Below are 27,822 nucleotides of genomic sequence, written 5' to 3'. Positions count from 1 at the left end.
AGTGGTTGGAAGCTCCAGTCCCAGAGGAGTTCAGTCAGTGGTGGGAAGCTCCAGTCCCAGAGGAGTTCAGTCAGTGGTGGGAAGCTCCAGTCCCAGAGGAGTTCAGTCAGTCAGTGGTGGGAAGCTCCAGTCCCAGAGGAGTTCAGTCAGTCAGTGGTGGGAAGCTCCAGTCCCAGAGGAGTTCAGTCAGTCATTGGTTGGAAGCTCCAGTCCCAGAGGAGTTCAGTCAGTCAGTGGTTGGAAGCTCCAGTCCCAGAGGAGTTCAGTCAGTCAGTGGTTGGAAGCTCCAGTCCCAGAGGAGTTCAGTCAGTGGTTGGAAGCTCCGGTCCCAGAGGAGTTTAGTCAGTGGTTGGAAGCTCCAGTCCCAGAGGAGTTCAGTCAGTGGTTGGAAGCTCCAGTCCCAGAGGAGTTCAGTCAGTCAGTGGTGGGAAGCTCCAGTCCCAGGGGTTCAGTCAGTCTGTGGTGGGAAGCTCCAGTCCCAGGGCTTCAGTCAGTCTGTGGTGGGAAGCTCCAGTCCCAGAGGAGTTCAGTCAGTCAGTGGTGGGAAGCTCCAGTCCAGGGTTAAAGGTACAGTAGCCTGCGTCAGCTGAGTACGTAGCGTATAGCGTAATGAACCAGGGAATGGATTGCCCTCTTCCTCTCTCCCCACTTCTCTTCTCTCTCTCAACTCAAAGTCCAGCACAGCCTACTGTACTGTAACTGTAGCTTCCTGTCCACAGACCCAGCCTCCAGCCTGTCGCCTGATAAACACCTCATTCTCCACACAGATCATGTGCCTCAGCGTTCAGCCACTGGCTCGGCTCTCCTCTCCCTGCTGCAGGAAGTCTAGCTTGTTATTCTTTATACCCCCCCCTCCACCTCTCCTCTTCTCCTCCATTCGCCCTCCATTATTTTCTTTCCTCTTAGAGCCTGACACCCCCATTCACTCACACCATTTCTCTCTGCGCATTCGCTCTCTCTGCCTCCTGCTCTGTGAGGCGAAAGAGAGAGAGCTGTGTCTGTGTTGTCCTGCTGTAGCCCAGGCTGAAAGAGAGAGACAGAGGACGGCTCGTGAGAGGAGGAACCGTCACTACAGTGCACCGAAGGAGAGGAAGAGAAGGAAGAAAGAAGAGGAGGAAAGGAGAGGCCCCCACTGTACCCAGGAGATCCAGGGAAAACCCTGGTAAAAACATCCAGGGAGAGAAGGAGAGGCCCCCACTGTACCTAGGAGATCCAGGGGCAACCAAGTGAGAACCAGCCAGGGAGGGAAGGAAAGGCCCCCACTGTACCCAGGAGATCCAGGGGCAGCCAAGTGAGAACCAGCCAGGGAGGGAAGAAGAGGCCCCCACTGTACCCAGGAGATCCAGGGGCAACCAAGTGAGAACCAGCCAGGGAGGGAAGAAGAGGCCCCCACTGTACCCAGGAGATCCAGGGAAAACCCTGGTAAAAACAGCCAGGGAGAGAAGAAGAGGCCCCCACTGTACCCAGGAGATCCAGGGGCAGCCAAGTGAGAACCAGCCAGACCAGGTGGTCATGGAGGCCCAGGTGAGGGATCTATCCCTCCTGTCTCCCCTGGGTACCAACGAGTCCCTCCCTCCCCCCACCTTGACCCCGGCTGTACCCCCTTATGTGAAGCTAGGTCTCACTGTGGTCTACACTGTCTTCTACTCCCTGCTGTTCCTCTTCATCTATCTACAGCTGTGGATGGTGCTGCGCTACAAACACAAGAGGTTCAGCTACCAGACAGTGTTTCTCTTCCTGTGTCTGCTGTGGGCTGCGTTGAGGGCCGTCCTCTTCTCCTTCTACTTCAGAAACTTTGTGACAGCCAACACACTGGGACCATTCCCCTTCTGGCTGCTCTACTGTTACCCTGTATGCCTGCAGTTCTTTACCCTCAGCCTCATGAACCTCTATTTCGCACAGGTGAGTTTAGCACAGGTGAGTTTAGCACAGGTGAGTTTAGCACAGGTGAGTTTAGCACAGGTGCGTCAGTACACCCTGTCTCTGTGTGAATGTAGTCCATGTGAAATAGCTAGCTAGTTAACTATGGCGCACTGGTAGCAAATCTATCGATATCGTGCAGTGACGTCAACTGTGACTCAAGAATGGGTGGTGAGTGTTGTTGTGTGCCGACGGCCTCTGTTTTCGGCCCAGCTCTGGGCAGACAGGAAGCAACACTGTTACAAGTGGAGCAGATCCACATGTATGAGACCAGTCAAGTTGTAGGTTGTTGAGGCCAGAGATGAGACCATAGCTGTGTTCCATAATATCTACTTTTAGCAGTGGCGACCCACAGTGTTGTTATTTTGGCATTAATACGTGTCACATATCAATTTGCAAACAATGTAAAAAAATCATCAACATAATTGAGTCAATAAAGCCACCTGCAGACTTGGTCTCTTCTTTGCTTTCCTGACTGAGGCAGCTCCAAAATGCAGGTGTTTCAGCCTAGCTCAGTGCTTTCCTGACTGAGGCAGCTCCAAAATGCAGGTGTTTCAGCCTAGATCAGTGCTTTCCTGACTGAGGCAGCTCCTAAATGCAGGTGTTTCAGCCTAGCTCAGTGCTTTCCTGACTGAGGCAGCTCCAAAATGCAGGTGTTTCAGCCTAGCTCAGTGCTTTCCTGACCGAGGCAGCTCCTAAATGCAGGTGTTTCAGCCTAGATCAGTGCTTTCCTGACTGAGGCAGCTCCAAAATGCAGGTGTTTCAGCCTAGCTCAGTGCTTTCCTGACTGAGGCAGCTCCTAAATGCAGGTGTTTCAGCCTAGATCAGTGCTTTCCTGACCGAGGCAGCTCCTAAATGCAGGTGTTTCAGCCTAGATCAGTGCTTTCCTGACTGAGGCAGCTCCAAAATGCAGGTGTTTCAGCCTAGATCAGTGCTTTCCTGACTGAGGCAGCTCCAAAATGCAGGTGTTTCAGCCTAGATCAGTGCTTTCCTGACCGAGGCAGCTCCAAAATGCAGGTGTTTCAGCCTAGATCAGTGCTTTCCTGACTGAGGCAGCTCCAAAATGTTGAGGCTGAATGAACTGTTTCGCTGCTAGACAAGGCTCCGCTGATAGTGTAGCAATGGTAAGGTGTTTGGACTGCTGTTGGGACAGCTTTATGTAGGTCCTAACAGTTTGTGGGCACCGTTTGTCACCGTTATAGTGCAATGAATGTTTTGTTTAGTGTTGTGTTGTGTTGTGTTGTGGCTTTGCTGGCATAAAAATAAAAATAAAGTGTTTGCCTCACCAAGATTTACATGCTAAAATCGTCCCCTGACTATTAATTAATTCTATTAGTTAATTTTAGTATACTGTAAATGAACGGTATTCTTTCAGCTGAGCGTACTAGCTTCACCTGTCTAACTGAAGCTGATGCTGTTGCTATGCAACCTCTTGCTAGCTTGTTAGCATAACAAATGACTAGCTAGACATTTTACGACTTTGGCTATGTTCGTAAATTCACTCTGGATTGCCAGAATGCGCTCTGGGCGTTTGTAAATTCAAAGCGTTGTCAGATTGCCCTTAGGTAAATTCAGAGCGTTCAGAACGCACACTGTACAGTACATACTCATTTTACATCACAAGTACGGTTAGTGCGTTACTATGCGTATTTGAACACAGCTCATGTCTCTCTGAGAGGTCAGGGGTCATAGGTCAGGGGGTGAATGCCACCATTTGGCACAGCAGTCAGACACAGACGCCGGAGCAAAGAGCTGCAACATAGTTTTGTCTAGTTTAGGATTTGTTCAAAGCTTGGCTTGTGAAACGCTCCATAAACTGAATGAGACTACAGAACACTTTACGATTCATCATTGTGCTGCTCAGACTGGAGTCCTATTGTGGCTAAACCTGCTGGAGTGGACTGGAGATGTTTGGTGGGAGAGAAAGAGAGTTGGGATGAGATGTTTGGTGGGAGAGAAAGAGAGTTGGGGTGAGATGTTTGGTGGGAGAGAAAGAGAGTTGGGATGAGATGTTTGGTGGGAGAGAAAGAGAGTTGGGATGAGATGTTTGGTGGGAGAGAAAGAGAGTTGGGGTGAGATGTTTGGTGGGAGAGAAAGAGTGTTGGGGTGAGATGTTTGGTGGGAGAGAAAGAGAGTTGGGATGAGATGTTTGGTGGGAGAGAAAGAGAGTTGGGATGAGATGTTTGGTGGGAGAGAAAGAGAGTTAGTTTGAAGACTAGGAACATGTCTCACTCCTACAACAGAAGCATTACTTGTATTAGTCAGTGGCTCGAGCAGATGTTAGTGGCTCTAGCAGATGTTAGTGGCTCTAGCAGATGTTAGTGGCTCTAGCAGATGTTAGTGGCTCTAGCAGGGCCAAGCAACTGTAATTGAGCAAATGTAGCTTAAGGCCGTTCTACTTCTTTGAACTCAGCTATTCTGAACCCAGAGGTTTCAAAGGAATGTTTGGTGTCTTTAGGACAGAGAGAAAGCAGAAGTGAGAAAGCCTTGTTTTTTCTCGTCCCTTTCAACAGAGAAACACAGAACATGATACAGTATAATATCTATGAGGTTTAAAGGACATTTGTCTTTCTACAGGTTGTGTTCAAGGCAAAATCAAAACATGCACCAGAGCTTCTGAAATACAGGTACGATTTAATAAACACTAAGCACCATTCAACATACAATAATGTTCCATCCTACCGACACTATGCATACTAAAGTATGTGGACACCCCCTCCAAATGACTGGATTCGGCTATTTCAGCCACACCAGTTGCTCACAGGTGTATAATATCGAGCACACAGCCATGCAATCTCCATAGACAAATGTTGGCAGTAGAACGGCCTTACTGAACAGCTCAGTGACTTTCAACATGGCACCATCATAGGATGCCACCTTTCCAACAAGTCAGTTCGTCAAATTTCTACCCTGCTAGTGCTGTAAGTGCTGCTTTGTGAAGTGGAAACATCTAGGAGCAACAACGGCTCAGCCGCGAAATGGTAGGCCACACAAGCTCACAGAACGGGACCACCGAGTGCTGAAGTACGTAGCCCGTAAAAATCGTCTGTCCTCGGTTGCAACACTCACTACTGAGTTCCAAACTGCCTCTGGAAGCTTCATGAAATTGTTTTCCATAGCCTGAGCATCCGCACACAAACCTAAGATCACCGTGTGCAATACCAAGCATTGGCTGGAGTGGTGTAAAGCTCTCCGCCATTGGTCTCTGGAGCAGTGGAAACACGTTCTCTGGAGTAATGAATCACGCTTCACCCTCTGGCAGTCAGACAGGCAAATCTGGGTTTAGCAGATGCCAGGAGAACGCTACCTGCCCCAATGCATAGTACCAACTGTAAAGTTTGGTGGAGGAGGAATAATGGTCTGGGACTGTTTTTCATGGTTCAGGCCCCTTAGTTCCAGTGAAGGGAAATCTTAACGCTACAGCATACAATGACATTCTAGACGATTCGGTTGCAACAGTTTGGGGAAGGCCCTTTCCTGTTTCAGCATGACAATGCCCCCCGTGCACAAAGCAAGGTCTATAAGGAAATGGTTAGTTGAGATCAGTGTGGAAGAACTTGACTGGCCTGCACAGAGCCCTGACCTCAACCCTATCGAACACCTTTGGTAAGAATTGGAACGCTGACTGCAAGCCAGACCTAATCGCCCAACATCAGTGCCCTAATATTCTTGTGCACAAATGATCTTGTGGCTGAAACGAAGTAGGTCCCCGCAGCAATTTTCCAACAACTAGTGGAAAGCCTTCCCAGAAGAGTGGAGGCTGTTATAGCAGCAATGTTCCTACATCTAGTGGAAAGCCTTCCCAGAAGAGTGGAGGCTGTTATAGCAGCAATGTTCCAACATCTAGTGGAAAGCCTTCCCAGAAGAGTGGAGGCTGTTATAGCAGCAATGTTCCAACATCTAGTGGAAAGCCTTCCCAGAAGAGTGGAGGCTGTTATAGCAGCAATGTTCCAACATCTAGTGGAAAGCCTTCCCAGAAGAGTGGAGGCTGTTAAAGCAGCAATGTTCCAACATCTAGTGGAAAGCCTTCCCAGAAGAGTGGAGGCTGTTATAGCAGCAATGTTCCTACATCTAGTGGAAAGCCTTCCCAGAAGAGTGGAGGCTGTTATAGCAGCAATGTTCCTACATCTAGTGGAAAGCCTTCCCAGAAGAGTTGAGGCTGTTATTGCAGCCATGGGTGGCAGCCAACTCCATATTAATGCCCCTGATTTTGTAATGAGACGTTCGACAGGCAGGTGTCCACATACATTTGGTCATGTAGTGTACTGTTCAATACTCTATAGTCCCTCTGTCCTCTGTCTTCTGAACCTTACTGTTCTATACTCTATAGTCCCTCTGTCTTCTGAACCTTACTGTTCTATACTCTATAGGCCCTCTGTCCTCTGTCCTCTGAACCTTACTGTTCTATACTCTATAGTCCCTCTGTCTTCTGAACCTTACTGTTCTATACTCTATAGTCCCTCTGTCTTCTGAACCTTACTGTTCTATACTCTATAGTCCCTGTGTCCTCTGAACCTTACTGTTCTATACTCTATAGTCCCTCTGTCCTCTGAACCTTACTGTTCTATACTCTATAGTCCCTCTGTCTTCTGTCCTCTGAACCTTACTGTTCTATACTCTATAGTCCCTCTGTCCTCTGTCCTCTGACCCTTACTGTTCTATACTCTATAGTCCCTCCGTCCTCTGACCCTTACCGTTCTATACTCTATAGTCCCTCCGTCCTCTGACCCTTACTGTTCTATACTCTATAGTCCCTCTGTCCTCTGTCTTCTGAACCTTACTGTTCTATACTCTATGGTCCCTCTGTCCTCTGAACCTTACTGTTCTATACTCTATAGTCCCTCTGTCCTCTGAACCTTACTGTTCTATACTCTATAGTCCCTCTGTCTTCTGTCCTCTGAACCTTACTGTTCTATACTCTATAGTCCCTCTGTCCTCTGTCTTCTGAACCTTACTGTTCTATACTCTATAGTCCCTCCGTCCTCTGACCCTTACTGTTCTATACTCTATAGTCCCTCCGTCCTCTGACCCTTACTGTTCTATACTCTATAGTCCCTCTGTCCTCTGTCTTCTGAACCTTACTGTTCTATACTCTATAGTCCCTCTGTCTTCTGAACCTTACTGTTCTATACTCTATAGTCCCTCTGTCTTCTGAACCTTACTGTTCTATACTCTATAGTCCCTCTGTCTTCTGAACCTTACTGTTCTATACTCTATAGTCCCTCTGTCCTCTGAACCTTACTGTTCTATACTCCATAGTCCCTCTGTCTTCTGTCCTCTGAACCTTACTGTTCTATACTCTATAGTCCCTCTGTCCTCTGTCTCCTGAACCTTACTGTTCTATACTCTATAGTCCCTCTGTCCTCTGAACCTTACTGTTCTATACTCTATGGTCCCTCTGTCCTCTGAACCTTACTGTTCTATACTCTATAGGCCCTCTGTCTTCTGAACCTTACTGTTCTATACTCTATGGTCCCTCTGTCCTCTGAACCTTACTGTTCTATACTCCATAGTCCCTCTGTCTTCTGTCCTCTGAACCTTACTGTTCTATACTCTATGGTCCCTCTGTCTTCTGAACCTTACTGTTCTATACTCCATAGTCCCTCTGTCCTCTGAACCTTACTGTTCTATACTCTATAGTCCCTCTGTCTTCTGAACCTTACTGTTCTATACTCTATAGTCCCTCTGTCCTCTGAACCTTACTGTTCTATACTCCATAGTCCCTCTGTCCTCTGAACCTTACTGTTCTATACTCTATAGTCCCTCTGTCTTCTGAACCTTACTGTTCTATACTCTATAGTCCCTCTGTCCTCTGAACCTTACTGTTCTATACTCCATAGTCCCTCTGTCCTCTGAACCTTACTGTTCTATACTCTATAGTCCCTCTGTCTTCTGAACCTTACTGTTCTATACTCTATAGTCCCTCTGTCCTCTGTCCTCTGAACCTTACTGTTCTATACTCTATGGTCCCTCTGTCCTCTGAACCTTACTGTTCTATACTCTATAGTCCCTCTGTCTTCTGAACCTTACTGTTCTATACTCTATAGTCCCTCTGTCCTCTGAACCTTACTGTTCTATACTCCATAGTCCCTCTGTCCTCTGAACCTTACTGTTCTATACTCTATGGTCCCTCTGTCCTCTGAACCTTACTGTTCTATACTCTATAGTCCCTCTGTCCTCTGTCCTCTGAACCTTACTGTTCTATACTCTATAGTCCCTCTGTCTTCTGAACCTTACTGTTCTATACTCTATAGTCCCTCTGTCCTCTGAACCTTACTGTTCTATACTCCATAGTCCCTCTGTCCTCTGAACCTTACTGTTCTATACTCTATAGTCCCTCTGTCTTCTGAACCTTACTGTTCTATACTCTATAGTCCCTCTGTCCTCTGTCCTCTGAACCTTACTGTTCTATACTCTATGGTCCCTCTGTCCTCTGAACCTTACTGTTCTATACTCTATAGTCCCTCTGTCCTCTGTCCTCTGAACCTTACTGTTCTATACTATATAGTCCCTCTGTCCTCTGTCTTCTGAACCTTACTGTTCTATACTCTATAGCCCCTCTGTCTTCTGAACCTTACTGTTCTATACTCTATAGTCTCTCTGTCCTCTGTCCTCTGAACCTTACTGTTCTATACTCTATAGTCCCTCTGTCCTCTGTCCTCTGTCCTCTGCTCTGCTTCCTCTTTGGAGTTTAGGCTGGGTTACTGTAAAGCGCTTGGTGACAACATTACCAATCAATCAATTTGATTGATTGATTGTGACCTCTACACCCTTCCTTCACCTTTGACCTCTGACCTCTAACAATGTTACTTCCTGTCCCCCAGGTTACCCCTGTACCTCCTCTTCCTGTCCATCAGTATGGTCTTCCTGGTAGTAAACCTGACCTGTGCCCTGCTAGTGAGGATGAGAACCACAGAGACCCAGACCATTGTACTGACCAGAGTAGCCATCAACGATACACTGTTTGTCCTGTGTGCCATCTCCCTCTCCCTCTGCCTCTACAAGATCGCCAAGATGTCCCTGGCTAATATCTACCTGGAGTCCAGGGTAAGAGATGTTCACACACACCAATCCTTGGTTTAAATACATGTGGATTTGAGTATCTGGATTTGAGTATCTCATCATGTTACTTGTTTAGCGTGTATTTGAGTATCTTTGTACTTTAAGCATTTGTACATCGTTATGACATTTCTAATGTCTTTATTATTTTGAAACCTCAGTAGATGTAATGTTTACTGTTAATTTTTATTGTTTATTTCACTTTTGTATATCATCTACCTCACTTGCTTTGGCAATGTTAACACATGCTTCCCATGCCAATAAAGCCCCTTGAATTGAATTGAGTGAGTGCACTTGCTTACACATGACGAGTGCCTGTCCTGCGCCCTGCTGAGTGTGCTGCTGTGGACACGGCTGTGTGACCATCGAGAATCAAATGGCACAGTTGGGTAGTTGACGTGTACCAGCTTCTCTAACCTGGTCGTTGGTACTGTCTGGCCTACTCCTTGAGGACCATAGGAGATGTCAGGACAGACAGATCTGGGACCAGACGACCTGACATGCTCTATAAAGACATAGGAGATGTCAGGACAGACAGAAACAGATCTGGGACCAGGTTCTATGATTCACACAAAGCTACAACTATTGCTATCTGAGACATTGTGTTTTATTTCCCAGGGAACCTCATTGTGCCAGGTGACAGCTATAGGAGCCACAGTCACCCTGCTGTACACATCCAGAGCCTGTTACAACCTGCTGGTTCTGGCCCTCACCAACGTGAAGAGCATCAACTCCTTCGACTACGACTGGTACAATGTATCTGACCAGGTAATGCTGTACGACAGTGTCCTTCCTGGTCCCGGGGACCAAAAAGATGCACATTTTTGTCACGACACACATAATTCCTCTAATCAAGGTTGAAGGGGGTCTAGTGGTTAATAACTGAAAGGACGTTGGTTTGAATCCGCGAGCAGAACACATGAAAAATCTGTTGATGTGCCCTTGAGCAAGGCACTTAACCCTAGTTGCTCATGTAAGTCGCTCTGGATAAGATGTGAGTCATTTAAGCATGTTAACCCTCGCTGCTGTCCCAGTCTCGTCCTCAGAACAGGTACAGAGCAGCTGGCTGACAGATTACATCTCTCCCTGTCCCAGTCTCGTCCTCAGAACAGGTACAGAGCAGCTGGCTGACAGATTACATCTCTCCCTGTCCCAGTCTCGTCCTCAGAACAGGTACAGAGCAGCTGGCTGACAGATTACATCTCTCCCTGTCCCAGTCTCGTCCTCAGAACAGGTACAGAGCAGCTGGCTGACAGATTACATCTCTCCCTGTCCCAGTCTCCCCAGAACAGGTACAGAGCAGCTGGCTGACAGATTACATCTCTCCCTGTCCCAGTCTCGTCCTCAGAACAGGTACAGAGCAGCTGGCTGACAGATTACATCTCTCCCTGTCCCAGTCTCGTCCTCAGAACAGGTACAGAGCAGCTGGCTGACAGATTACATCTCTCCCTGTCCCCACATCCTTCAACATCTCCCTCTGTCCCAGTCTGCTGTCCCTTCATCCTTCAACATCTCTCCCTGTCCCCACATCCTTCAACATCTCTCCCTGTCCCCACATCCTTCAACATCTCTCCCTGTCCCCACATCCTTCAACATCTCTCCCTGTCCCCACATGCTTCAACATCTCTCCCTGTCCCCACATCCTTCAACATCTCTCCCTGTCCCCACATCCTTCAACATCTCTCCCTGTCCCCACATCCTTCAACATCTCTCCCTGTCCCAGTCTGCTGTCCCCTCATCCTTCAACATCTCTCCCTGTCCCCACATCCTTCAACATCTCCCTCTGTCCCCACATCCTTCAACATCTCTCCCTGTCCCCACATCCTTCAACATCTCTCCCTGTCCCCACATCCTTCAACATCTCTCCCTGTCCCCACATCCTTCAACATCTCTCCCTGTCCCCACATCCTTCAACATCTCTCCCTGTCCCCACATCCTTCAACATCTCTCCCTGTCCCCACATCCTTCAACAACATCTCTCCCTGTCCCCTCATCCTTCAACATCTCTCCCTGTCCCCACATCCTTCAACATCTCTCCCTGTCCCCACATCCTTCAACATCTCTCCCTGTCCCCACATCCTTCAACATCTCTCCCTGTCCCCACATCCTTCAACATCTCTCCCTGTCCCCACATCCTTCAACATCTCTCCCTGTCCCCACATCCTTCAACATCTCTCCCTGTCCCCTCATCCTTCAACATCTCTCCCTGTCCCCACATCCTTCAACATCTCTCCCTGTCCCCACATCCTTCAACATCTCTCCCTGTCCCCACATCCTTCAACATCTCTCCCTGTCCCCACATGCTTCAACAATTCACCCTGTCCCAGTCTGCTGTCCCCACATCCTTCAACATCTCCCCCTGTCCCCACATGCTTCAACAATTCACCCTGTCCCAGTCTGCTGTCCCCACATCCTTCAACATCTCCCTCTGTCCCCACATGCTTCAACAATTCACCCTGTCCCAGTCTGCTGTCCCCACATCCTTCAACATCTCTCCCTGTCCCCACATCCTTCAACATCTCTCCCTGTCCCAGTCTGCTGTCCCCACATCCTTCAACATATCTCCCTGTCCCCACATCCTTCAACATCTCTCCCTGTCCCCACATCCTTCAACATCTCTCCCTGTCCCCACATCCTTCAACATCTCTCCCTGTCCCAGTCTGCTGTCCCCACATCCTTCAACATCTCCCCCTGTCCCCACATGCTTCAACAATTCACCCTGTCCCAGTCTGCTGTCCCCACATCCTTCAACATCTCCCTCTGTCCCCACATGCTTCAACAATTCACCCTGTCCCAGTCTGCTGTCCCCACATCCTTCAACATCTCTCCCTGTCCCCACATCCTTCAACATCTCTCCCTGTCCCCACATCCTTCAACATCTCTCCCTGTCCCAGTCTGCTGTCCCCACATCCTTCAACATATCTCCCTGTCCCCACATCCTTCAACATCTCTCCCTGTCCCAGTCTGCTGTCCCCTCATCCTTCAACATCTCTCCCTGTCCCCACATCCTTCAACATCTCCCTCTGTCCCCACATCCTTCAACATCTCTCCCTGTCCCCACATCCTTCAACATCTCTCCCTGTCCCCACATCCTTCAACATCTCTCCCTGTCCCCACATCCTTCAACATCTCTCCCTGTCCCAGTCTGCTGTCCCCACATGCTTCAACATGGCCACCATTATTCTTGTACCCAATAAAGGGAAGGTAACTGAGCTAAATGACTGTCACCTTCAGTCATCATGAAGCTTGAGAGGCTAGTTCAGGACCACATCGCCTTTGCCTTACTCAACAACCTAGACCAAATGCCTTAACGCCTCTCAGAGTAGGACTGCTGGTCTAGGATCATCTTAAAGCCTCTCAGAGTAGGACTGCTGGTCTAGGATCAGGTCTTAAAGCCTCTTAGAGTAGGACTGCTGGTCTAGGATCAGGTCTTAAAGCCTCTTGGAGTAGGACTGCTGGTCTAGGATCAGATATTAAAGCCTCTTAGAGTAGGACTGCTGGTCTAGGATCAGGTCTTAAAGCCTCTCGGTTTAGGGGTACTGTTCTAGGATCAGGTCTTCCCTGGCCATAATCCTATTCATTATGATCTAAAAGAGAAAACTGGTCCTAGATCAGCACTCCTATATTCTGAAGCTCAATTCAATCCGTATTTTGGGAATTCAGCATTACAGCCTGATTGAAATGTAAAGGCAGTGTTCCCAGCGGCAGCGATGCCTGGATTCATGTTAAACACTGCATATGTAATTCATGTTAAACACTGCATATGTAATTCATGTTAAACGATGCATATGTAATTCATGTTAAACACTGCATATGTAATTCATGTTAAACACTGCATGTGTAATTCATGTTAAACACTGCATGTGTAATTCATGTTAAACACTGCATGTGTAATTCATGTTAAACACTGCATGTGTAATTCGTGTTAAACACTGCATGTGTAATTCATGTTAAACACTGCATGCGTAATCCCCAATGCTTCAACATCTCTCCCTGTTAAACACTGCATATGTAATTCATGTTAAACACTGCATGTGTAATTCATGTTAAACACTGCATGTGTAATTCATGTTAAACACTGCATATGTAATTTATGTTAAACACTGCATGTGTAATTCATGTTAAACACTGCATATGTAATTCATGTTAAACACTGCATATGTAATTCATGTTAAACACTGCATATGTAATTCATGTTAAACACTGCATGTGTAATTCATGTTAAACACTGCATATGTAATTCATGTTAAACACTGCATGTGTAATTCATGTTAAACACTGCATGTGTAATTCATGTTAAAGGATGCATATGTAATTCATGTTAAACACTGCATGTGTAATTCATGTTAAACACTGCATATGTAATTCATGTTAAACACTGCATGTGTAATTCATGTTAAACACTGCATGTGTAATTCATGTTAAACACATTTACATTTACATTTAAGTAATTTAGCAGACGCTCTTATCCAGAGCGACTTACAAATTGGTGCATTCACCTTATGACATCCAGTGGAACAGTCACTTTAAACACTGCATGTGTAATTCATGTTAAACACTGCATGTGTAATTCATGTTAAACACTGCATGTGTAATTCATGTTAAACACTGCATGTGTAATTCATGTTAAACACTGCATGTGTAATTCATGTTAAACACTGCATATGTAATTCATGTTAAACACTGCATATGTAATTCATGTTAAACACTGCATGTGTAATTCATGTTAAACACTGCATGTGTAATTCATGTTAAACACTGCATGTGTAATTCATGTTAAACACTGCATATGTAATTCATGTTAAACACTGCATATGTAATTCATGTTAAACACTGCATGTGTAATTCATGTTAAACACTGCATGTGTAATTCATGTTAAACACTGCATGTGTAATTCATGTTAAACACTGCATGTGTAATTCATGTTAAACACTGCATATGTAATTCATGTTAAACACTGCATATGTAATTCATGTTAAACACTGCATGTGTAATTCATGTTAAACACTGCATGTGTAATTCATGTTAAACACTGCATGTGTAATTCATGTTAAACACTGCATGTGTAATTCATGTTTAACACTGCATGTGTAATTCATGTTAAACACTGCATGTGTAATTCATGTTAAACACTGCATGTGTAATTCATGTTAAACACTCCATATGTAATTCATGTTAAACACTGCATGTGTAATTCATGTTAAACACTGCATGTGTAATTCATGTTAAACACTGCATGTGTAATTCATGTTAAACACTGCATGTGTAATTCATGTTAAACGATGCATGTGTAATTCATGTTAAACACTGCATGTGTAATTCATGTTAAACACTGCATGTGTAATTCATGTTAGACTAACATTACATCCTGTCTGTGTGGTGTCTCAGGCAGACCTGCAGTCGACCCTGGGAGACTAACATTACATCCTGTCTGTGTGGTGTCTCAGGCAGACCTGCAGTCGACCCTGGGAGACTAACATTACATCCTGTCTGTGTGGTGTCTCAGGCAGACCTGCAGTCGACCCTGGGAGACTAACATTACATCCTGTCTGTGTGGTGTCTCAGGCAGACCTGCAGTCGACCCTGGGAGACTAACATTACATCCTGTCTGTGTGGTGTCTCAGGCAGACCTGCAGTCGACCCTGGGAGACTAACATTACATCCTGTCTGTGTGGTGTCTCAGACAGACCTGCAGTCGACCCTGGGAGACTCTTACTTCAGACTCTAACATTACATCCTGTCTGTGTGGTGTCTCAGGCAGACCTGCAGTCAACCCTGGGAGACTAACATTACATCCTGTCTGTGTGGTGTCTCAGGCAGACCTGCAGTCGACCCTGGGAGACGCGGGGTACATTGTGTTTGGGGTGGTTCTGTTTGTCTGGGAGCTGCTGCCAACCTCTCTGGTCGTCTACTTCTTCAGGGTCCGACAGCCTCACCAGGACAAGGTGAGGAGTGTGTGTGTGTGTGTGTGTGTGTGTGTGTGTGTGTGTGTGTGTGTGTGTGTGTGTGTGTGTGTGTGTGTGTGTGTGTGTGTGTGTGTGTGTGTGTGTGTGTGTGTGTGTGTGTGTGTGTGTGTGTGTGTGTGTGTGTGTGTGTGTGTGTGTGTGTGTGTGCCGATGACATGGACGTTGATTAGGCAGATCCCCGTTGGTTTAAATGTGGAAGACACGTATGGTTTCAACTGAGTAGGTTTCCCCTTTCCCAATACACTTTACTGTTCATTGGTTAAAACGTGTTCCGTCTTTCCCAATACACTTTACTGTTCATTGGTTAAAACGTGTTCCGTCTTTCCCAATACACTTTACTGTTCATTGGTTAAAACGTGTTCTGTATTTCCTAATACACGCACACGCACACGCACACGCACACGCACACGCACACGCACACACAGAGAGAGAGAGGACCAGGATAAGCAGCAGTGTAAGGCCCCTGGATGGACAGCAATTTTCTTGATCTCCTTGTAACTGCTTTGCTCAAGGGCACAATGGCAGGAGAGGGTTTACTGTGAACTGTTCTATACAGGGATGGGGTCAAGTACAGCTGAATGCCAGTCAGGAAGCACACTGAAACTCTCATTCCAATGTTCTTCAATGCTTTTCAATAAGGGAAATGTGGAATTTGAAATAGGTTTACTTGACCCCTAACCCTGGTACTATCCACTGAGCCTAAAGGCTGGTTTCCTGGACACAGATTAATCCTAGTTAGACTAAAAAGCATGTTCAATGGAAATTCTTCATTTAGTGATTTTAGTCTAATACTAGGTGTGATTTTAGTCTAATACTAGGTGTGATTTTAGTCTAATACTAGGTGTGATTTTAGTCTAATACTAGGTGTGATTTTAGTCTAATACTAGGTGTGATTTTAGTCTCATACTAGGTGTGATTTTAGTCTAATACTAGGTGTGATTTTAGTCTAATACTAGGTGTGATTTTAGTCTAATACTAGGTGTGATTTTAGTCTAATACTATGTCTGATTTTGGTCTAATACTAGGTGTGATTTTAGTCTAATACTAGGTGTGATTTTAGTCTAATACTAGGTGTGATTTTAGTCTAATACTAGGTGTGATTTCAGTCTAATACTAGGTGTGATTTTGGTCTAATACTAGGTGTGATTTTAGTCTAATACTAGGTGTGATTTCAGTCTAATACTAGGTGTGATTTCAGTCTAATACTAGGTGTGATTTTAGTCTAATACTAGGTGTGATTTTAGTCTAATACTAGGTGTGTGATTTTAGTCTAATACTAGGTGTGATTTTAGTCTAATACTAGGTGTGATTTTAGTCTAATACTAGGTGTGATTTTAGTCTAATACTAGGTGTGATTTTAGTCTAATACTAGGTGTGATTTTAGTCTAATACTAGGTGTGATTTTGGTCTAATACTAGGTGTGATTTTAGTCTAATACTAGGTGTGATTTTAGTCTAATACTAGGTGTGATTTTAGTCTAATACTAGGTGTGATTTCAGTCTAATACTAGGTGTGATTTTGGTCTAATACTAGGTGTGATTTTAGTCTAATACTAGGTGTGATTTTAGTCTAATACTAGGTGTGATTTCAGTCTAATACTAGGTGTGATTTTGGTCTAATACTAGGTGTGATTTTGGTCTAATACTAGGTGTGATTTTAGTCTAATACTAGGTGTGATTTTAGTCTAATACTAGGTGTGATTTTAGTCTAATACTAGGTGTGATTTCAGTCTAATACTAGGTGTGATTTTGGTCTAATACTAGGTGTGATTTTAGTCTAATACTAGGTGTGATTTTGGTCTAATACTGGGTGTGATTTTAGTCTAATACTAGGTGTGATTTCAGTCTAATACTAGGTGTGATTTTGGTCTAATACTAGGTGTGATTTTAGTCTAATACTAGGTGTGATTTTAGTCTAATACTAGGTGTGATTTCAGTCTAATACTAGGTGTGATTTTGGTCTAATACTAGGTGTGATTTTGGTCTAATACTAGGTGTGATTTTGGTCTAATACTAGGTGTGATTTTAGTCTAATACTAGGTGTGATTTTAGTCTAATACTAGGTGTGATTTCAGTCTAATACTAGGTGTGATTTTGGTCTAATACTAGGTGTGATTTTAGTCTAATACTAGGTGTGATTTTAGTCTAATACTAGGTGTGATTTTAGTCTAAGGTGTGATTTTAGGTGTGATTTTAGTCTAATACTAGGTGTGATTTTAGTCTAATACTAGGTGTGATTTTAGTCTAATACTAGGTGTGATTTTAGTCTAATACTAGGTGTGATTTTAGTCTAATACTAGGTGTGATTTTAGTCTAATACTAGGTGTGATTTTAGTCTAATACTAGGTGTGATTTCAGTCTAATACTGAGGTGTGATTTTGGTCTAATACTAGGTGTGATTTTAGTCTAATACTAGGTGTGATTTTAGTCTAATACTAGGTGTGATTTTAGTCTAATACTAGGTGTGATTTTCAGTCTAATACTAGGTGTGATTTTGGTCTAATACTAGGTGTGATTTTAGTCTAATACTAGGTGTGATTTTAGTCTAATACTAGGTGTGATTTCAGTCTAATACTAGGTGTGATTTTGGTCTAATACTAGGTGTGATTTTGGTCTAATACTAGGTGTGATTTTGGTCTAATACTAGGTGTGATTTTAGTCTAATACTAGGTGTGATTTTAGTCTAATACTAGGTGTGATTTCAGTCTAATACTAGGTGTGATTTTGGTCTAATACTAGGTGTGATTTTAGTCTAATACTAGGTGTGATTTTGGTCTAATACTGGGTGTGATTTTAGTCTAATACTAGGTGTGATTTTAGTCTAATACTAGGTGTGATTTTAGTCTAATACTAGGTGTGATTTTAGTCTAATACTAGGTGTGATTTTAGTCTAATACTAGGTGTGATTTTAGTCTAATACTAGGTGTGATTTTAGTCTAATACTAGGTGTGTGATTTTAGTCTAATACTAGGTGTGATTTTAGTCTAATACTAGGTGTGATTTTAGTCTAATACTAGGTGTGATTTTAGTCTAATACTAGGTGTGATTTTAGTCTAATACTAGGTGTGATTTTAGTCTAATACTAGGTGTGATTTTAGTCTCATACTAGGTGTGATTTTGGTCTAATACTAGGTGTGATTTTAGTCTAATACTAGGTGTGATTTTAGTCTAATACTAGGTGTGATTTTAGTCTAATACTAGGTGTGATTTCAGTCTAATACTAGGTGTGATTTTGGTCTAATACTAGGTGTGATTTTAGTCTAATACTAGGTGTGATTTTAGTCTAATACTAGGTGTGATTTCAGTCTAATACTAGGTGTGATTTTGGTCTAATACTAGGTGTGATTTTGGTCTAATACTAGGTGTGATTTTGGTCTAATACTAGGTGTGATTTTAGTCTAATACTAGGTGTGATTTTAGTCTAATACTAGGTGTGATTTCAGTCTAATACTAGGTGTGATTTTGGTCTAATACTAGGTGTGATTTTAGTCTAATACTAGGTGTGATTTTGGTCTAATACTGGGTGTGATTTTAGTCTAATACTAGGTGTGATTTTAGTCTAATACTAGGTGTGATTTTAGTCTAATACTAGGTGTGATTTTAGTCTAATACTAGGTGTGATTTTAGTCTAATACTAGGTGTGATTTTAGTCTAATACTAGGTGTGATTTTAGTCTAATACTAGGTGTGTGATTTTAGTCTAATACTAGGTGTGATTACAGTCTAATACTAGGTGTGATTTTAGTCTAATACTAGGTGTGATTTTAGTCTAATACTAGGTGTGATTTTAGTCTAATACTAGGTGTGATTTTAGTCTAATACTAGGTGTGATTTTAGTCTAATACTAGGTGTGATTTTAGTCTAATACTAGGTGTGATTTCAGTCTAATACTAGGTGTGATTACAGTCTAATACTAGGTGTGATTTTGGTCTAATACTAGGTGTGATTTTAGTCTAATACTAGGTGTGATTTTAGTCTAATACTAGGTGTGATTTTAGTCTAATACTAGGTGTGATTACAGTCTAATACTAGGCGTGATTTTAGTCTAATACTAGGTGTGATTTTAGTCTAATACTAGGTGTGATTTTAGTCTAATACTAGGTGTGATTTTAGTCTAATACTAGGTGTGATTTTAGTCTAATACTAGGTGTGATTACAGTCTAATACTAGGTGTGATTTCAGTCTAATACTAGGTGTGATTTCAGTCTAATACTAGGTGTGATTTCAGTCTAATACTAGGTGTGCTGTGTGTCTGGGACAGAGTGGGTTTAGTATCATAGAAAACTTGAACTAGAACACCCCCTAGCCACACCCTGACCTACGACACCATAGAGAACCAAGGGCTCTCATTGGTCAGGGCGTGACAAGGTGTGATGTGTGTCTGGGACAGAGTGGGTTTAGTATGATAGGAATTTGACAGATATGTGGTTTTCTTGTTCTCCAGAGTGGGACGGGACTCCCAGGACACGTCTTCTCGTCCAGGGCCTATTTCTTTGACAACCCTCGACGTTATGACAGTGATGACGACCTGGTATGGAGCATCATCCCGCAGGACGTACAGGCCAGGTACATAAACAACAGACAATCAATCAAATTGTATTTGTCACAACAGGTGTAGACCTCACAGTGAAATGCTGAATACAACAGGTGTAGTAGACCTCACAGTGAAATGCTGAATACAACAGGTGTAGTAGACCTCACAGTGAAATGCTGACTACAACAGGTGTAGTAGACCTCACAGTGAAATGCTGAATACAACAGGTGTAGTAGACCTCACAGTGAAATGCTGAATACAACAGGTGTAGTAGACCTCACAGTGAAATGCTGAATACAACAGGTGTAGTAGACCTCACAGTGAAATGCTGAATACAACAGGTGTAGTAGACCTTACAGTGAAATACTGAATACAACAGGTGTAGTAGACCTTACAGTGAAATGCTGAATACAACAGGTGTAGTAGACCTCACAGTGAAATGCTGAATACAACTGGTGTAGTAGACCTCACAGTGAAATGCTGAATACAACAGGTGTAGACCTCACAGTGAAATGCTGAATACAACAGGTGTAGTAGACCTCACAGTGAAATGCTGAATACAACAGGTGTAGTAGACCTCACAGTGAAATGCTGAATACAACTGGTGTAGTAGACCTCACAGTGAAATGCTGAATACAACAGGTGTAGACCTCACAGTGAAATGCTGAATACAACAGGTGTAGTAGACCTCACAGTGAAATGCTGAATACAACAGGTGTAGTAGACCTCACAGTGAAATACTGAATACAACAGGTGTAGTAGACCTTACAGTGAAATACTGAATACAACAGGTGTAGTAGACCTCACAGTGAAATGCTGAATAGAACAGGTGTAGTAGACCTTACAGTGAAATGCTGAATACAACAGGTGTAGTAGACCTCACAGTGAAATGCTGAATACAACAGGTGTAGTAGACCTTACAGTGAAATGCTGAATACAACAGGTGTAGTAGACCGTACAGTGAAATGCTGAATACAACAGGTGTAGTAGACCTCACAGTGAAATGCTGAATACAACAGGTGTAGTAGACCTCACAGTGAAATGCTGAATACTACAGGTGTAGTAGACCTCACAGTGAAATGCTGAATACAACAGGTGTAGTAGACCTCACAGTGAAATACTGAATACAACAGGTGTAGTAGACCTTACAGTGAAATGCTGAATACAACAGGTGTAGTAGACCGTACAGTGAAATGCTGAATACAACAGGTGTAGTAGACCTCACAGTGAAATGCTGAATACAACAGGTGTAGTAGACCTCACAGTGAAATGCTGAATACTACAGGTGTAGTAGACCTCACAGTGAAATGCTGAATACAACAGGTGTAGTAGACCTTACAGTGAAATGCTGAATACAACAGGTGTAGTATACCTCACAGTAAAATGCTGAATACAACAGGTGTAGTAGACCTCACAGTGAAATGCTGAATACAACAGGTGTAGTAGACCTCACAGTGAAATGCTGAATACAACAGGTGTAGTAGACCTTACAGTGAAATGCTGAATACAACAGGTGTAGTAGACCTCACAGTGAAATGCTGAATACAACAGGTGTAGTAGACCTCACAGTGAAATGCTGAATACAACAGGTGTAGTAGACCTCACAGTGAAATGCTGAATACAACAGGTGTAGTAGACCTTACAGTGAAATGCTGGACATTTTCAATTTGGACATTTTCACTTTTGTTGCCAGCGGTTTAGACATGAATGGCTGTGTGTTGAGTTATTTTGAGGGGACAGCAAATTTACACTGTTATACAAGCTGTACACTCACTACTTTACATTGTCTTCAGTGTTGTCACATGAAAAGATATACAAAAATATTTAGAGAAATGTGAGGGGTGTACTCACTTTTGTGATATACTGTATATATAGATAATTTGTTAGTCCAAAAATGGATGCCGACAGCAGTCGCACCATTGGAAGACATAGCTTGGACTGTAGGCTACAGTGGTTAGAGTGTAGAGGAGGCAGGTAGCCTAGTGGTTAGAGTGTAGAGGTGGCAGGGTAGCCTAGTGGTTAGAGTGTAGAGGTGGCAGGTAGCCTAGTGGTTAGAGTGTAGAGGTGGCAGGTAGCCTAGTGGTTAGAGTGTAGAGGCGGCAGGTAGCCTAGTGGTTAGAGTGTAGAGGCGGCAGGTGGCCTGGTGGTTTGAACGTTGGGCGGCAGGTAGCCTAGTGGTTAGAGCGTTGGGCAACAGGTAGCCTAGTGGTTAGAGCGTTGGGCAACAGGTAGCCTAGTGGTTAGAGCGTTGGGCAACAGGTAGCCTAGTGGTTAGAGCGTTGGGCGGCAGGTAGCCTAGTGGTTAGAGCGTTGGGCGGCAGGTAGCCTAGTGGTTAGAGCGTTGGGCAGCAGGTAGCCTAGTGGTTAGAGCGTTGGGCAACAGGTAGCCTAGTGGTTAGAGCGTTGGGCGTCAGGTAGCCTACAGTGGTTAGAGCGTTGGGCGGCAGGTAGCCTAGTGGTTAGAGCGTTGGGCAACAGGTAGCCTAGTGGTTAGATCGTTGGGCGGCAGGTAGCCTAGTGGTTAGAGCGTTGGGCAGCAGGTAGCCAAGTGGTTAGAGTATAGAGGCGACAGGTAGCCTAGTGGTTAGAGCGTTGGGGTGGTAGGTAGCCTAGTGGTTAGAGTGTAGAGGCGGCAGGTAGCCTAGTGGTTAGAGCGTTGGGCAGCAGGTAGCCTAGTGGTTAGAGCGTTGGGCAGCAGGTAGCCTAGTGGTTAGAGTATAGAGGCGGCAGGTAGCCTAGTGGTTAGAGTGTTGGGCGGCAGGTAGCCTAGTGGTTAGATTGTAGAGGCGGCAGGTTGCCTAGTGGTTAGAGCGTTGGGGCGGTAGGTAGCCTAGTGGTTAGAGTGTAGAGGCGGCAGGTAGCCTAGTGGTTAGAGAATTGGGGCGGCGGGTAGCCTCGTGGTTAGAGTGTAGAGGCGGCAGGTAGCCTAGTGGTTAGAGCGTTGGGGCGGCAGGTAGCCTAGTGGTTAGAGCGTAGAGGCGGCAGGTAGCCTAGTCGTTAGAGCGTAGAGGCGGCAGGTAGCCTAGTGGTTAGAGCGTAGAGGCGGCAGGTAGCCTAGTGGTTAGAGCGTAGAGGCGGCAGGTAGCCTAGTGGTTAGAGCGTTGGGCAACAGGTAGCCTAGTGGTTAGAGCGTTGGGCAACAGGTAGCCTAGTGGTTAGAGTGTAGAGGCGGCAGGTAGCCTAGTGGTTAGAGCGTAGAGGCGGCAGGTAGCCTAGTGGTTAGAGCGTTGGGCAACAGGTAGCCTAGTGGTTAGAGCGTTGGGCAGCAGGTAGCCTAGTGGTTAGAGCGTTGGGCAACAGGTAGCCTAGTGGTTAGAGCGTTGGGCGGCAGTTAGCCTAGTGGTTAGAGCGTTGGGCAGCAGGTAGCCTAGTGGTTAGAGCGTTGGGCGTCAGGTAGCCTACAGTGGTTAGAGCGTTGGGCGGCAGGTAGCCTAGTGGTTAGAGCGTTGGGCAACAGGTAGCCTAGTGGTTAGATCGTTGGGCGGCAGGTAGCCTAGTGGTTAGAGCGTTGGGCAGCAGGTAGCCAAGTGGTTAGAGTATAGAGGCGACAGGTAGCCTAGTGGTTAGAGCGTTGGGGCGGTAGGTAGCCTAGTGGTTAGAGTGTAGAGGCGGCAGGTAGCCTAGTGGTTAGAGCGTTGGGGCGGTAGGTAGCCTAGTGGTTAGAGTGTAGAGGCGGCAGGTAGCCTAGTGGTTAGAGAATTGGGGCGGCGGGTAGCCTCGTGGTTAGAGTGTAGAGGCGGCAGGTAGCCTAGTGGTTAGAGCGTAGAGGCGGCAGGTAGCCTAGTGGTTAGAGCGTTGGGGCGGTAGGTAGCCTAGTGGTTAGAGCGTAGAGGCGGCAGGTAGCCTAGTCGTTAGAGCGTAGAGGCGGCAGGTAGCCTAGTGGTTAGAGCGTAGAGGCGGCAGGTAGCCTAGTGGTTAGAGCGTTGGGCAACAGGTAGCCTAGTGGTTAGAGCGTTGGGCAACAGGTAGCCTAGTGGTTAGAGCGTTGGGCAGCAGGTAGCCTAGTGGTTAGAGCGTTGGGCAACAGGTAGCCTAGTGGTTAGAGTGTTGGGCGGCAGGTAGCCTAGTGGTTAGAGCGTTGGACGGCAGGTAGCCTAGTTGTTAGAGTGTAGAGGCGGCAGGTAGCCTAGTGGTTAGAGCGTTGGGCAGCAGGTAGACTAGTGGTTAGAGTGTAGAGGCAGCAGGTAGCCTAGTGGTTAGAGTGTTGGGCGGCAGGTAGCCTAGTGGTTAGAGTGTAGAGGCGGCAGGTTGCCTAGTGGTTAGAGCGTTGGGGCGGCAGGTAGCCTAGTGGTTAGAGTGTAGAGGTGGCAGGTAGCCTAGTGGTTAGAGCGTTGGGCGGCAGGTAGCCTAGTGGTTAGAGTGTAGAGGCGGCAGGTAGCCTAGTGGTTAGAGTGTTGGGCGGCAGGTAGCCTAGTGGTTAGAGCGTAGAGGCGGCAGGTAGCCTAGTGGTTAGAGCGTAGAGGTGGCAGGTAGCCTAGTGGTTAGCGCGTAGAGGCGTCAGGTAGCTTAGTGGTTAGAGTGTAGAGGCGGCAGGTAGCTTAGTGGTTAGAGCGTTGGGCAACAGGTAGCCTAGTGGTTAGAGCGTAGAGGCGGCAGGTAGCCTAGTGGTTAGAGCGTAGAGGCGGCAGGTAGCCTAGTGGTTAGAGCGTAGAGGCGGCAGGTAGCCTAGTGGTTAGAGTGTAGAGGCGGCAGGTAGCCTAGTGGTTAGAGTGTAGAGGCGGCAGGTAGCCTAGTGGTTAGAGTGTAGAGGCGGCAGGTGGCCTAGTGGTTAGAACGTTGGGCGGCAGGTAGCCAAGTGGTTAGAGCGTTGGGCGGCAGGTAGCCTAGTGGTTAGAGCGTTGGGCAACAGGTAGCCTAGTGGTTAGAGCATTGGGCAACAGGTAGCCTAGTGGTTAGAGCGTTGGGCGGCAGGTAGCCTAGTGGTTAGAGCGTTGGGCAACAGGTAGCCTAGTGGTTAGAGCGTTGGGCGGCAGGTAGCCTAGTGGTTAGAGCGTTGGGCGGCAGGTAGCCTAGTGGTTAGAGCGTTGGGCAACAGGTAGCCTAGTGGTTAGAGCGTTGGGCGGCAGGTAGCCTAGTGGTTAGAGTGTAGAGGCGGCAGGTAGCCTAGTGGTTAGAGTGTAGAGGCGGCAGGTAGCCTAGTGGTTAGAGCGTTGGGCAGCAGGTAGCCTAGTGGTTAGAGCATTGGGCAGCAGGTAGCCTAGTGGTTAGAGCGTTGGGCGGCAGGTTGCCTAGTGGTTAGAGTGTAGGGGGGGCAGGTAGCCTAGTGGTTAGAGCGTTGGGCGGCAGGTAGCCCAGTGGTTAGAGCGTTGGGCGGCAGGTTGCCTAGTGGTTAGAGCGTTGGGCGGCAGGTTGCCTAGTGGTTTGAGTGTAGGGGGGGCAGGTAGCCTAGTGGTTAGAGCGTTGGGCGGCAGGTTGCCTAGTGGTTTGAGTGTAGGGGGGGCAGGTAGCCTAGTGGTTAGAGCGTTGGGGCGGCAGGTTGCCTAGTGGTTAGAGCGTTGGGCCGCAGGTTGCCTATTGGTTTGAGTGTAGGGGGGGCAGGTAGCCTAGTGGTTAGAGCGTTGGGGCGGCAGGTTGCCTAGTGGTTAGAGCGTTGGGCGGCAGGTTGCCTAGTGGTTTGAGTGTAGGGGGAGCAGGTTGCCTAGTGGTTAGAGCGTTGGGCGGCAGGTTGCCTAGTGGTTTGAGTGTAGGGGGGGCAGGTAGCCTAGTGGTTAGAGCGTTGGGCGGCAGGTTGCCTAGTGGTTTGAGTGTGGGGGGGCAGGTAGCCTAGAGGTTAGAGCGTTGGGCGGCAGGTAGCCTAGTGGTTAGAGCGTTGGGCAGCAGGTAGCCGAGTGGTTAGAGCGTTGGGCGGCAGGTAGCCTAGTGGTTAGAACAGATGTGAGTGCTACAGGTCGGTAGTCCATATAGACAGGTTACCTTGGTGCTCTTGGGCACAGGGACTATGGTGGTCTACTTGAAACATGTAGGAATTACAGACTCGGTAGCCAGTTGATCAGCACATGCTCTGAGTACACATCCTGGTAATCCGTCTGACTCTGTGGCCTAGTGAATGTTTAAAGGTCTTAATCACATTGGCTACGGAGCGTGTGATCACAAAGTCACACACTAGGGACATTAAACACAGACAACCAGGTAAACACACACGCTGCTGTCAGGTATTACACGTTTTAATATCGAAGTGAGGACCGTGACATGCCTGTGGCTTTCCATGCCTGTGGAGATGTGAGCGTGACATGCCAGGTTACCTTGGGGCTTTCCAATAGAGCTTAGATACGTTTTAATATCGAAGTGAGGACCGTGACATGCCTGTGGAGAAGCAAGGACCAATTAGGGCGTTTGATTTCTAGGGACAAAAGACAACCTTAGATACGTTTTAATATCGAAGTGAGGACCGTGACATGCCTGTGGAGAAGCAAGAACCGGGCTTTCCAATAGAGCTTAGATACGTTTTAATATCGAAGTGAGGACCGTGACATGCCTGTGGAGAAGCAAGGACCGGGCTTTCCAATAGAGCTTAGATACGTTTTAATATCGAAGTGAGGACCGTGACATGCCTGTGGAGAAGCAAGAACCGGGCTTTCCAATAGAGCTTAGATACGTTTTAATATCGATCGAAGTGAGGACCGTGACATGCCTGTGGAGAAGCAAGAACCGGGCTTTCCAATAGAGCTTAGATACGTTTTAATATCGAAGTGAGGACCGTGACATGCCTGTGGAGAAGCAAGAACCGGGCTTTCCAATAGAGCTTAGATACGTTTTAATATCGAAGTGAGGACCGTGACATGCCTGTGGAGAAGCAAGAACCGGGCTTTCCAATAGAGCTTAGATACGTTTTAATATCGAAGTGAGGACCGTGACATGCCTGTGGAGAAGCAAGGACCGGGCTTTCCAATAGAGCTTAGATATGTTTTAATATCGAAGTGAGGACCGTGACATGCCTGTGGAGAAGCAAGAACCGGGCTTTCCAATAGAGCTTAGATACATACTGACACCGCATCTCAATTCGTAGAAGTTCTGATCTAGGATCAGATCTCCCTGTCCATCTTTTTCATCTTACAGGGCAAAACTGATCCGAGATCAGAACTCCTACCGTGAGACTTTGTGAATATGGGCCCAGGAATGTAATGTTTGTTTTGTCTTTGTCCTCAGTTTGACAGCAGACAGCTATGATTGCAGCAGCAGCAGCAGCACAGCCCTGCCCCAAGAGGAGCTCAACACTTATTGAAGACTTTCTATTGGCCCTGAACCTTATTTAAGAGCTCTGATTGGTCCGGAACTTTTACAAGAGCTCCTATTGGTCCGGAGCTCTTTTTGAAGTCTTCCTGTTGGCCCTGTCTCTTTTTTTTGCACACGCCTACACTGATGACCTCACACCCGAGGGCCTCGGATCGAGACACGGGGGGGAATATCAGCAAGGGCTTTATTCATTCTATTTTCTACTATTTTGATAAATAAAGTCAACATATTTTCTAAAGGGCAGTAAGTATTGAGATGATGGTCTTAGGGGGCATACATAACTTGCACAAACAAATATGAATATGTAAAAAGATTTATAATCAAGGTGTACAACATTGGCAGCTAAGAGCTGAATTGCACTGTACAGTCCATCTGAATATGCATTACCTGAATTCACTATTTTAAAAACATGTTAACTGTTTAGAAACCAATTATGCAATAATTCATTTACAGGTATTTCCTAATATTGTATGTAAAATGTATCCATTTATATTCCCAATGTCTCCTTTTCATGTTTTTAACACAAGCAGCTAAAATGGTTCATAGGCATTAGTTATCTTTGCTGAGGGAGGAGATGTACTGTACATGTTCTGGTCTTTACAATCCTCTCTCACATTGGAGTCTCTATAATAAAAAACAATTTTATAAAACACCTTGATTGTGCTTTAGGACAGTGTGGTGGAACATTCTAATTCTATAGGTGGAACACATTCTAATTCTATAGGTGGAACACATTCTAATGATATAGGTGGAACACATTCTAATGAACACATTCTAATGATATAGGTGGAACACATTCTAATGATATAGGTGGAACACATTCTAATTCTGTAGGTGGAACACATTCTAATTCTATAGGTGGAAGATTCTAATTCTATAGGTGGAACACATTCTAATTCTATAGGTGGAACACATTCTAATGATATAGGTGGAACACATTCTAATGATATAGGTGGAACACATTCTAATTCTGTAGGTGGAACACATTCTAATTCTGTAGGTGGAACACATTCTAATTCTATAGGTGGAACATTCTAATTCTATAGGTGGAACACATTCTAATTCTATAGGTGGAACATTCTAATTCTATAGGTGGAACATTCTAATTCTA

At 45.5% G+C, this 27,822-nt stretch overlaps 1 protein-coding gene across 1 annotated transcript; it reads left to right on the top strand.

The window, feature by feature from the left end:
* The first annotated feature begins 795 nt into the window (after positions 1–795).
* gpr137ba (G protein-coupled receptor 137Ba) lies at positions 796–27,355 on the top strand. Its single transcript, XM_046368396.1, has 7 exons — positions 796–1,902; positions 4,498–4,547; positions 8,745–8,967; positions 9,598–9,747; positions 14,797–14,925; positions 19,389–19,510; positions 26,625–27,355. Exons 1-7 carry the CDS (start codon positions 1,513–1,515, stop codon positions 26,698–26,700), a joined length of 1,140 nt encoding a protein of 379 aa, XP_046224352.1. The 5' UTR covers positions 796–1,512; the 3' UTR covers positions 26,701–27,355.
* The last annotated feature ends 467 nt before the right edge of the window (positions 27,356–27,822 follow it).

The sequence above is a fragment of the Oncorhynchus gorbuscha genome, linkage group LG11 (genome assembly GCF_021184085.1).
Source record: "Oncorhynchus gorbuscha isolate QuinsamMale2020 ecotype Even-year linkage group LG11, OgorEven_v1.0, whole genome shotgun sequence".
NCBI lineage: Eukaryota > Metazoa > Chordata > Actinopteri > Salmoniformes > Salmonidae > Oncorhynchus > Oncorhynchus gorbuscha.
This window is presented reverse-complemented; position numbering and strand designations above follow the sequence as displayed.

What these genes read in the sequence shown, in the direction of transcription:
- gpr137ba (XM_046368396.1), top strand. Translation starts at nt 1,513, where the DNA reads ATGGAGGCCCAGGTGAGGGATCTATCCCTCCTGTCTCCCCTGGGTACC. An exon ending in TGAACCTCTATTTCGCACAG is followed by an intron (nt 1,903 to 4,497) that starts GTGAGTTTAGCA and finishes GTCTTTCTACAG; the next exon opens with GTTGTGTTCAAGGCAAAATC. An exon ending in CCAGAGCTTCTGAAATACAG is followed by an intron (nt 4,548 to 8,744) that starts GTACGATTTAAT and finishes CCTGTCCCCCAG; the next exon opens with GTTACCCCTGTACCTCCTCT.